Genomic DNA, 13,151 nt, shown 5'->3' with positions numbered 1-13,151 from the left:
TAGCACCACCCTTACTTCACCTCCAGTCCATACTTTAAATTGTTAATAACTTCTAAAATACTCTTATAAAATTTGTTATAAACCGGTCATTTATTAAATTTAATAATTTTCTATTACCTAAACTAGCTAAATATGTATATTGCTATTTAAAAAATTAATTGACATCCTTGTCATGTATAATGGACGAATATAAAAAATACTTCATGATTGATAAATTAAAAAAAGTTTGTAACTAAAAGAAACCAAAAAAAATATATTATTTTTATTTATTCTAAAAATTTACTCGTTCATTAAATTCCGACGCCAATATAATATAATAAATTAAAATATACATATATTANACGTTAGGTCTATAGCTATATCTCAATAATTAATTTTTTTACATTTTATTAAAAATATTAATTATTTATAAATTTTAAATAAAATGTAAAAAAAAAATCTAAGATAGCTATTTTGTAGAGTAGAATTTAAGAAAAATATTCTGTAGCGTTTTGAAGTTTGTGAAAATTTGAATTTTCATGTATTATTTTACGGTATTAAACATTGAAATACGTATTGAGAAAAGGACAGAAGAAAACGCTATCTTTTCAATATACTTTTGAATAAGAGTGATAAGTAATAATTGCCTTATCTAATTTCTTATCATGGTATTAATGCCAAGTTTGTAATGTATACACATTATCATCATATGTATATACAATAATCATGAAAAGATAGCGTTTTCTATAGACCTAACGTATAACTATTATTTAAAAAAAAAATCAGCTAAAAATATTAACTGGATCAAATGTTATTTAAGTTGTCAGTGAGTGGTGGGCCACCCTGTATATATACACATAATATTTTGCTTGATTGAATAAGCCGCTTAGTAATAAAATTAATTTATAAACAGAAATTAAAAAAAAACTTTTCATTAAATAACATTTGTTTGAATTTTTTCTTGGTGATAAAAATTATGTCACTGTAAATAAATAATATTATTTTCGTCAAACTTAAAGAAAAACTACATAAATGTGTAACTATAACGATTTCAGTATTTTACCGAAGTATACAAAAATATAACAACTCCAATCCATATTCTATAAGTATAAATGAAATGAATTTAATTTGCACTTATTCTTAGTCAGTTCATTCAAGTTATTATGGTTGAAGTAGCTTTTATGTTGGCTGAATCACGTTTCCTTGAATCCATATAATAACCAATAAAATCAGAAACATTCACTACAGTGGACTTCGTAGTAAATACAATCATTTGAAATAAACTTATCTATATAGTTTTCTGAGGTATTCTTTGAAATTGCTATTGTTAAAATTTAGTAACACCTTTTATACAATGGCGTTGAAAACGTTTTCAATGAATTCCTGAAATGATGCACGTCTTTATAAAACCGAGTCCCACTTATCAAAATGCTATTAAATACTGTGAAAATTTAAGCGATCATTCTTTTATGTTTATTGCATCCTAATGATTTTCCGGAGGCAATATTGTATTTATGTATGGAACATAATCATGACATGAAACAAATTATGAGTTTTTTTGAATATTTAAAAATGTCACCCATCCATTTTATAAATTTACCATGTAATTCTATCATGTTCTAGAAAAAAAACCCAGCACAGGGGGATCGCGGCACAGTGGTGACGTGGCATAGTTGGATCAAGTATTATGATATCTGACAGTGATTAAAATCACTATAAAAAAAAAACGCTTCGATGCAAATCATTAGATACTGTTTAATTTTAAAAAATTGGTGGATTATACCATAAGCAACTTGATCTGCTAAATCGTTATTAATATCCTGATTCAGATAAAATATGTCGAATGAAAAAAGGATTATAAAAAAATATTATTTCTCATAAAAAAATTATGTTGATCCATACATTTTTCAATAAGTTATATCATTATAAAGTTAAAAATGTAAAAAATAAAATCGAGAATTTTCACACAAGAATAGCATTTGATAGCCATTTTCACCGTGAAGATGAAATAAAGTCCGAAATTTTTTTTTTGTGTAATAAAGAATATTACATTAGCTTTAATTTAAGATATATATAAAAGTGTCAGCCCTTTCGGAACATTTTCAAAATTTAAGTTAAAAAAATTAATTTTATGTGAAAAAGTTGTCATTTTAAGGGTTAAATTTATGAAAAAAATATACCAAATGAAAGGTAATGATATTACACATCTATATAAAAATAAATTATATTGATATGTTTATTTTTGAAAAAGTTATGGCACTTTTAAGTAAAAAAAATTTTAAACNAAAAAATTATTTTGATTTGTTCATTTTTGAATAAGTTATGACAATTTTTAGAAAAAAAAGTGAACAAAATTTACTGATTCTAAAAATCGTCATTTTTTGGGAGATTTTCACCATTTACGGAGAACTAGGGAAAAATGTTTAATTTTTGAAGATAGTGTCTTCAACTAGATACGATTGATGATCTTTTGATGTATCGTTGAGAAGTGATTCAGTGAGAGCTGAATAAAAATTGTGACAGACCAAAAAAAAAAAAAATAAATAAACATATCTTAGTAAAACCAATACCTTCTCAGCTTCGCATTGAAGCTAAAAAATTACAAAATTATGATCATTACTAAAAATCATATTACGAAAAAAAAAAAACTTAATTTTCAAAATTTCATTAAAAAATTTTGGTTTGTAAAAAATTTATTTTAACTACAAAATCTTATTTTTAAGACGCAAAACAAAAGCTTTTACTATTAGAAAATGTATTTTAATTAATTTTTCTTGTATTTCTTTGAGCTCAAACACGATTTATATTTATTAGTTTTATGTGTATTTACATTTATATAATCATTTTATGAATTGATTTTTTTTTAGCTTCGATGCGAAGCTGAGAAGGTATTGGTTTTACTAAGATGTGTTTTTTTTTTTGTGTCTGTTACCACTTTTTCTCAGCTCTCACCGAACCGATTTCTTTCAATGATACGTCAAAAGATCACAAATCGTATCTAGTCGAAGACATTACCCTTAAAAATTGAAAAAAATTCCCTCGTTCCCCGTAAAAGGGGGAAACCTCCAAAAAAATTACAAATTTAAAAATCGCTAATTTTCGAAATTTTTTCAATTTTTTTTACTTAAAAGTGCCATAACTTTTTCAAAAATGAACATATCAATATAATTCTTTTTTATATAGATGCATAATATCATTACCTTTCATTTGGTATATTTTTTTCATAAATTTAACCCTTAACCTGCCCACAAGGGGGGATTTAAAATGACAACTTTTTCACAAAAAATTAACTTTTTCAACTTAAATTTTGAAAATGTTCCGGAAGGTCTGACACTTTTATATATATCTTAAATGAAAGCTAATGTAATATGCTTTATCATTAAAAATAAAAATTTCGGACTTTATCTTATCTTCATGGTGAAAATGGCTACCGAATGCTATTTTTGTGTGAAAATTTTCGATTTTGTATTTTCCATTTTTAACTTTATTATGCTATAACTTTTTGAAAAATGAATGAATCATTACAATTTTTTTATGAGAAGTAGTATTTATATAGATCTTTCATTCGACATACTGTTTTTTTAAATCGGACCATTTCCCTAAATACAGGGGGGATTCAAAACATAAAAATGCATATAGAAAGTAGAACTTTTTCAACTTAACTTTTGAAAGTGTTCCGGAAGGTCTGACACTTTTATATATATCTTAAATTAAAGCTAATGTAATATACTTTATTATGGAAAAAAAAAATTTCGGACTTTATTTTATCTTCATGGTGAAAACAGACATCAAAGTTTATAAAAAAAATACGATTTTTGTAAAAAAATTCTTTTTTATATTTTTAACTTTATAATGCTATAACTTTTTGAAAGATGTATGGATCAATATAATTTTTTTTTTATAGATGCATGATGTCTTTACCTATCATTTGGTATATATTTTTTTTATATCTGACCCTTTACCTGCCCACAGGGGGGGATTTAAAATGACAACTTTTTCACAAAAAATTTACTTTTTCAACTTAAATTTTGAAAGTGTTCCGGAAAGTCTGACACTTTTATATATATCTTAAATTAAAGCTAATGTAATTTACTTTATTATGCGAAAAAAAAGTTTCGGACTTTATTTTATCTTCACGGTGAAAATGGCTACCGAATGCTATTATTGTGTGAAAATTCTCGATTTTATTTTTTACATTTTTAACTTTATAATGCTATGACATATTGAAAAGTGTATGGATCAACATTATTTTTTTATGAGAAATAATATTTTTTAATAATCCCTTTTTCATTCTACATACTTTATCTTAATTAGGATATTAAAAATGAACTAGCAGATCATGTAGCTTTTGGAATAGTCCACCAATTTTTTAAAATTAAACAGTATCTAAAGATTTGCATCGAAGCGTTTTTTTTTTATAGTGATTTTAATCACTGTCAGATATTATTATACTTGATTCATCTATACCACGTCACCACTGTGCTGGGTTTGTTTTATTATTAATATTACAATACATTTAATTATTGTGATACGAGTATATACAATTATTCTTAATCTGTTGAACTTTCATTTTTCTTCCAATAATCTTTGCATACTGTTTAATATACGCGATGTATTTATTACATGTTTTGTTCTTATTGTTCCGTATAATCGAGTAGTAGACATTCTCAATAGATTATTTATTTTTAAAACTTAATTGCACAATCAGTGATAGATCCACATAATTCTAATTCCACAATATTATATCGATTATAACATTGCATTTACGATAAAACGATATTTTGAAAAAAATACAGGTCCAAAAAAATTATAACGTTACAAGTCGCGTGGGGGTAAATATGACCCATTTCAATTTTGATGAATATTTTAAGTCATTTATTTTTTTTCGAAGGTATTTATTTATAAAAATCGATTCAATATTACTATAAAAACCATCTTCTAAATTTATATCTATGTACACCTTTTATGCAATATAATGCATCCGTTATTATTTATGTGGGGTATGCTAGACCCCGACGCGACTGTTTAAGGGTTAAGGGGATAAAATTTGTTTCTTATAAATGGTCAAATAAGTTCAAATTTTCACAATTAAGCATTTGAAGAATATTTGTTGGTTTAGTCTGAAAGGTCTGACATTTTCTTTAATAAATCTTATGAGCTATACTTCAAAAAATACTTTTTGTTAATACAATTAAAAAGACACTAAAATTACGAGTACGCATGTCTCAATTTATCGGAAGCCAATTTTCTTAGTAAGGATGAAGAAATATATTTTAGTAGTCATGCATACAATAATTGTATAGGTTTCTCTTAAGTACCTACGAGTGTATATTTATCTAAATATAATTGCCAAAAAAATATATATATTTTGAAATGTCTATATTATTTTTATCCGTTTGGGTAAATTTTCGCCGAGAAAAATTGTTCAATCTCTTGATGAAACCATGTTAAAAATATGTTTTATAAGTTTTTTCTATAATTTGCTATACATTTACATATAATTACAATTTTCTTATTTCTTTTATTGTTTGAGTTATTTTATTTAAAAAGGGTTCATAAAAAAATATCCAGAACTCTACACATTTTTTTTTTTTTGATGACTAAGTTAAAGAGATATTAGTATTTTAATAAAAAACATTAAATATTTACGTATTCCTATTAAAATATTTTAGCAATTTCAACTTAAGTGCCATTGTTAAAATGGAGAAAAATTAAAAATTTAATTGTAATAAAAATAAAGCCGTTGAGGTTATATTTAATTGAGTTAAAATTAAAGATAAGTATTATACAATATTATATTTTCTACCTTCAAAATTAAATTAGATTAATATAGATGAATGATATATAATACGTTTATAATAATAATTGTATATTTCAATTATTTTTAAAAAGTACATTGCATGTAGTAATTTTACATTTATAATAGTTTTTTTTTTTTTGAAGATACTCTCATTATTATTAAAAAATTAATTACTAGTATTGCCTAACTCCTAGTTTGTTCTCGTACATCAAACAGAATATTTCCTGTACATACAATTTCTGCTTATTTAGAGTTCATACACTAAAATGAAATTTAAAAAAAAAACATTTACACCTTAACCTTGTATACACATATATATAGATATACATTCATACATAGGTAACTGTCAAAACAAAAAAACAACACTTGAATAAAATATAAAGTTGTCATTGGCATTTCAAAAGTTTATTCAGTCAAACAGAAAAATAAATATGGTCATTATAATCCAAACGTTATGTGCGTGAAAAACTTTTCGTTTTGAACGAGTTATTTTAAAATTCTCTACAAATAAGAATAGTTTACATAAACAATAAAATTTAATATATATTAGTTATATCAATAAAAAATAAAACAATATAAAAGTCCGAGTTATTTTAGCATTGATACGAAACTAAAAAGATATTGGTTTTATCATGACCAGCGCTAAAAAAAAAAAATATTTCCAGTTTAGAAATTAAAAAAATATTACAAAATTACGCTACCGTAGAAAATGAAATTTTCAACACAATTCGTTCTACATTTTAAAACTGCTATAATTTTTTCTTTAAACTGATCTTAAAGAAATTATAATAGAATATAAAGAGGTAATGATCTTTTTTTTTTTGGTACACTTTTTTAAAAAGTCCTAATTATAGGAAAGATTTGAATGTGACCACCTACGCGTGTAAAATATTATTTTTAACTCAATTTTAAAAATATTCCGAAAAGACTGTGATTTTCAAATATATATAAAATTAAATATTATACAGTGTACTATAATATTAAAAAAAAATCACGATCTTATTAGAAATCAGCATTCAAGTTTAAAAAAATCGCAATTTTTACAAAAGAAAAATACTTTATTATTCATTAAACAAATATTTAACAAACATTAAATAAATGAGTGAAATTTTAAAAATAAAAATTGTGAAATTTAAGAGATTCACATTAAAGTTTTTTTTTATGACAGTGATATTAATCACTATCCTGTATCACATTGTTCCAACTACACCTCGTCTCATTACACGCGCGACTCCATTGTGCAAATTTTCTTTAAAACGTTTTCAGTTTTAGACATAATAAGTGTTATAATTACAATAAATGCAAGTGTTTACATATATTAACGTACCCTGTAAATTCATTATAACTATGAATTATAGGGACACCTAATATAACTAAGCTAATAAGTTATATGATTCATTCTGTTTACTATATACGTTGACAAGATACCGTATACTTTGCGATACGTTTAATACTACTCGGTCACCTCGTCTTACTCATCAGCTGCCTCATTACTTTGCGAGCCCAACCTGATTAGAGTACCTCCACTATCTAGTTGGATTCCAAAGCCTGTCTACTGTTAGGTGCGGTCGACTAATGAGCGCCGGCGATGAACGCTCCTATTGTTTTTGGCACTTAAGATATCCACCGTCTTACGTGTACTTTCACATATATTATTCAAATAATATAGAGTTATATTTCTTTCTTTTTGTTTGAAATATAGTTTTTTTTACTCGGCCCGTGCCGTTTTAAATAAGTGTTGAACATTATTTTACGTGTTTGCGTAACCTAAATTACCTATTCATAGACATTAGGATTATCTGTGTCAAGTTATGGACTACCACTAGAAGATGTTTGAACATTATTAATACTTCTTGTAAAAAAAACATTTTTATTAACAAGTGCAATTTTAGAGAATTTAGGTAACTATGCAGAACGTTACAAACCAAAAACAAATAATAATTCAGTAACTACAAAAAAATAAAAAACTTGCACAAGGGGGTCGCGGCACAGTGGTGACGAGGCATAGTTGGAGCAAGTATAATATTATCTGACAGTGATAAAATTACTATCATAAAGAACGCTTCGATGCAAATCTTTAAATAGTGTTTAATTTTAAAAAGTTGGTGGATTATTCCAAAAGCTACATGATCTGCTATTTCCTTATTAATATCCTGATGAAGATAAAAAATGTTGAAAGAAAAAGGTATATAAATATTATTTCTTATAAAAAAATTATATTGATTCATACATTTTTCAAAAAGTTATAGCATTATAAAGTTAAAAACATAAAAAAAATTTTTTTTACAAAAAACCTATTTTTGTTATTAAATTGATGTCAATTTTCATCGTGAAGACAAAATAAAGTCCGAAATTTTTTTTTCCATAATAAAGTATATTATATTAGCTTTAATTTAAAATATATATAAAAGTGTCAGTATTCCGGAACACTTTCAAAAGTTAATTTTTTGTGAAAAAAAAAATTGAAAAAAAATTTCGGATATTAGTGATTTTTGAATTTGTAATTTTTTCAATTTTTTATGGTAATGTATAATGACTGTATACGATTTGTGATCTACTGACATATCGTTGAAAAAAAAAAACGGTTCGGTCAGAGCTGAAAAAAAGTGGTAACAGACACAAAAAAAAAAAACATCATAGTAAAACCAATACATTCTCATATTCGCATCAAAGCTTATATTTGAAATCACAAATATTACATTAATACCAAGTTATTATATAATACATATAAATACTATATCATATATATTAGTTATATAGCATTTATGCGTTTCCACATTTCCGATCATGCGGAAACGCATTATAAGCTCCATAAGATCTCAGAAATAAATCTGTAATTTGGAAATTTAAATGAGCTCTAAAACGATCGTATAATGTTTAACTGACAGAATCTATTTGTAAAAATTAGTACTTTATTTCAATATACAGATAGAATTTAAACTTTAAATTACTCGATACGATTTCAGTATAGGTTTTGTTTTTTATTACACAATTTAATTTCTGTAAGCGTATTTTTCTTTTAGATTCATTTTGGAAGTATAGATTGAAAGGCCAATTTAAAAATAAATCATCCTATACATCTTTTTTAGATATATGCAATGGAGGCTCATGGTTTGGACGACGGGACCATCTCACCGATACTAAAATCAATTAAAAGAAGAAAATTAATTGTATATTCATAATTCTATATTTGTAGTAAAATTTTTAAATAGTTATAATACATTTGTCGAGTGCGAACATTAAAGTTTTTTCTCTCAGTACATGCGAATACATACAATACACACAAAAAGTGTTTGGGCGACCGGCAGCATCGCCCATACGGTAAAATATTAGTACATTGGGTAATTTATTTTTAGAATTAACTGATCTTCGTTATCGGTTGCTATAATTGTATAATTGCTATTATTATTATTATTTACATTTTCTATTGCCGCCTTTAAAATAATAGTACGTGTATTGTATTTTATTTTATTTTAATTTGACAATTTTTTATACTTAAGACTAGTCGTATTAAATTTAAAGTCGCGTGACCACCACCAACACCCACAAGCCGCCATTGAATACATATTGAGTACGGATCTGCTTAATTGAAAATTAAAACTAAAAATTTTTAGACCAAGAAGTTAAGATTCTTATGAAATGAATGACAGTAAAGTTAGTGTTAATAAAAGCCTCTTAAGTCATTACTTGCAAATTTGAACAATATACTAAATAATGTATCTTCTGATTAACGTTTAATTATTAAAGATAAATAAAAAAGCTTATTAAATATGAGTCGTTTAATGTACGTACGTCCAAAAAAAAATTTTTTTTTGTAATTGTTCATTTTTCTATTTGGTTATAAGCTAATTTGTCAAGAAAATCAACATTTTTGAACATACGTCTTTTGCAACCGGACGATTCTTATGTACTTATTTCAAGTTATTAACTTATTAAATTTGAAGACACATTATTTAGTATGTTATTCAAATTCGTTTTTAATTATTAAAAATACCTTTATAAAAACAAGTCAGAAACATACCTGTCAATATACTACGTTTTGATTTGCATTTAGGTTGACCTACAAATATTTTGTTCGATTCGTCAAAGCTCTAGCTTTGTTCTTGTTGACTGAATTTAATACAAAACAAATCGGTTTGTTTGATTTATATAGTGTATGAATACTGCCTGACACAATTATTTTATTTTCTTTAAATTATAACGATATCATTTGAGATTTAAACGAATAATAATGGAAATTAATTAGTATATGAAAATAAATTAACATACAAAAACGATTTTTAAAATTAATTTGACGTTTCTAGATACGTAACAATAACATTATCCATGGGATGGGCGATAAAACTTTTCAGAAATATTCAAGATGAGAAATCCTTTACAAACACATTAAAATAATAAATAATATACAATTTAAAAATTAAATTAGAAGTTGCAGCACGCAAATAAGTATACTCTACCTTATTTATTTCATTTAAGCACTGTAATGTATGTTTAAAAATAAAAAATGATCTTAATGTTGTCTAAAATAATATATCTATTAATTTTACGCATATGCTTGCTATTTTATACTTTTTTTTTTCAAATTTGCGTTTAACACTAAACAATCATTTAGTTTCAATCATAAATAAGCAGTTCGTGTGTTCTTTTTATTATTATTTTATTGCAAATATAATTATAGCTTCTATCGTATTACAATTAGAAGTATAGGAATATAATTTAAAATCTTAAATGGCCGATCATTAAGTTGAAATAATAAAAACATTAACGAAAATATAATTTTCGCTAAAATAATGTTAATATACTAATATCAATTAATATTATGTTCATGTATGAACAAATTTGAACTGATGTATATCTCAGCTGAAACTCAAACCGTATCAAATTATTTTGTCATCGAAACTATTTCACAACTAAATTGTTTAGAGAATTAACTTTCATGCAATGTGGCGCACAAATCCATAACGCCAATGTCAGTGCAAACAAATCATATCGTACACATATAAACATATATGTTTTGTTCGCATGGCCTCGTCCATAACTTTCATATCTTTTATACAAATGCTTTTGTGTGTTAAACTGCTAGAGATAATTTAATGAGTTACATCATACATTTTAAACTGCCAAGGCAACACTGGAAAAGTTTACAGGGAAACTCATTAGTCATTATATAATTGAACTTGTAATAAATGAATTTTAAATAAATAAAATCAATTAACATCCAACATTTACGTTAGCGAGATACAAGAAATGATTGATAATTTATTAATATCTCTTCAAAGTTCATGTCACCTTTCATTATATAAAAATAATTCTTATATACAAACTGAAGATATACGTCAATGTCAAACATGGTTATCTTTAAAATTGAATGCGTTCATTAGATTATCTTTTTCAATGCAGTGGTATCATAACGAAGCCTACAATAAAAGAAAATTGAATATGAAAATAGAAACAGTATATTATATTTACATAATACTTAGGCATAGATAACTGAATTGGTTATAATTTTTAGAATTAATGCGACATATTTTTTAATGCTCTATGTTAAATTTAATTTACATAAAAAACGGTTTGATAAAATTTACATAAATATCGGGATAGTTACTTACAAATGAAGAAAATCTCTTTATAATTGAATATTTCATGAGGTTCTAAATTAGAGTACTAGTTATATATCCCTAGTAATATGTATGGTTCATTACACAAATTATATTTGAATGGATATGAAACAAGTATGTGCAAACAATTTCAAGTTATCATATTTATTATTCAAAAAATTCCAGTTAATATTTATTTTATTAGAATATTTAAGGTTGTACTACACTAACAAAATTAAAAATACATACATTGTAGAAAGCCTAGATTATATATTTTATAACTATGGGATAATTTATAATATTAGTATTAATTCTTTTGGAACTAAAGAGCTTATAAGCTTAAAAATATAGATGACTAAAGTTCGTAGATAGCAGGAACTTTCTGACATTTTATCCCTGGATTAAACTCGGTAGATGGATGCTGGTCGGTATCTTTGATTAAGAAATAAAAAGCCAGTTTTTACGTTAGAATCCAAACTGTTTGGTCGATGACAATAAAAGAACAGATAACAATAATATTACAAACTACAATTAAATAACTACAACCTAATCAATTGAACAAAAAACACAAAAAAATAGCTTTATTATTGTCAGAATAAACTGGTAATTGAATTGATTTAATTTTAATTTAATTCAGCATTGCTTATTTTTTAATCAAAATCAGTGTTAAATCCGTAGAATAATTAAATCGGAATTAAAAACAGTTTCTGTTTAAAAGTTCTTATATAAAATTTTAAAATGATTAATTATTTAAATTTCCACATGATTTACACAAAAACTTTATTTTCTTTATGCCATTGCTCTTCAAAATATTTTCATTTTCATATTGGCATTGAAACCGAGCCGGGCAATGTACGTCTTATAATTTTTTAAGTGGTGTTTGACAATATGATTTATAATCTAAGGACCTCTAAAGTACATGGGTTACTTGAAATTTTTACAGATCAATAGGTTACAAAGATCCCAATACTCGAGACATGACCACCATCAAACGGGCAAACCATCCTATCTTAACTAGTGATATACAGTTCTCTGGTTATTTTTTTTTTGTTCATCACTTTTTTATTAGTTTTCAACGTCTATCGATTTTTATGCATGAAAAGATTTACTCGTAATGCAACAGATTGATTATAAATAATTATAAGTAAATACTGTATTTATGTTCAATCTAAAACATTGAAAATCAACCACTTATATTAACTGAAGCCCAAAAATCAGTCAGTTTTGTTTAGTCGATCTAATCGTGGAACTTAATGTCCAGTGACGTTCGAACAAAACCCAAATGGCAGAATGTCATCTAATTACACGAGACAACTTTGAAATACGTAAAGATATTGGGCTCGAAATAATTTTGAAAGAACCAGATTTATTTATTTATAATTCATGAGCAAAATTACTTCGAACGTATATTGATTTTGATTGCTTAATAATACACTGAATATGTTAATTTAATTATAATCCCAACACAGTTCGGAGCTTAACTAACTCGAGAACTTTAAGTACGTGCAAATACTTAACGTAATGCATGTTATTTAAACGCATTTAATACAAATGCTCATTTTCGGTAAAATTTTAGAACTTTTGTTTACTTTTAGATACATTGCGTAGCGAATACATTTTTAGTACATTTTGCAATAATTTAAACAACCATATAGTACACGGACAAACTATCTAGTCGGGCCGACGCAAATTATGGTTTACATAATGTCAAATTGATTGAAGAACTATGTTATGTACAGTTGAACCAAGCTAAATTTAGATAGTAATTCCAACTG

General features: G+C 25.3%; 1 protein-coding gene across 3 annotated transcripts in view; it reads left to right on the top strand.

The window, feature by feature from the left end:
* Window positions 1–13,151, top strand: part of LOC126895519 (uncharacterized) — a 62,302-nt gene that overhangs the window by 36,251 nt on the left and 12,900 nt on the right. Inside the window, exon 2 of one of the 3 annotated variants that reach the window (XM_050667476.1) lies at window positions 8,869–9,100. The exons of the other annotated variants lie outside the window; for them this stretch is intronic. Within the exon in view, the coding sequence (XP_050523433.1) occupies window positions 9,041–9,100 (60 nt within the window). The 5' untranslated portion in view covers window positions 8,869–9,040. The remainder of the gene's footprint in view (window positions 1–8,868; window positions 9,101–13,151) is intronic. 3 annotated transcript variants of the gene reach the window in all.

The sequence above is a fragment of the Daktulosphaira vitifoliae genome, unplaced genomic scaffold (genome assembly GCF_025091365.1).
Source record: "Daktulosphaira vitifoliae isolate Bord-2020 unplaced genomic scaffold, ASM2509136v1 Scaffold_1, whole genome shotgun sequence".
NCBI classification, from domain to species: Eukaryota; Metazoa; Arthropoda; class Insecta; order Hemiptera; family Phylloxeridae; genus Daktulosphaira; species Daktulosphaira vitifoliae.
Note: the sequence above shows the minus strand (reverse complement) of the source record. Positions and strands in the feature narration are given on the sequence as shown.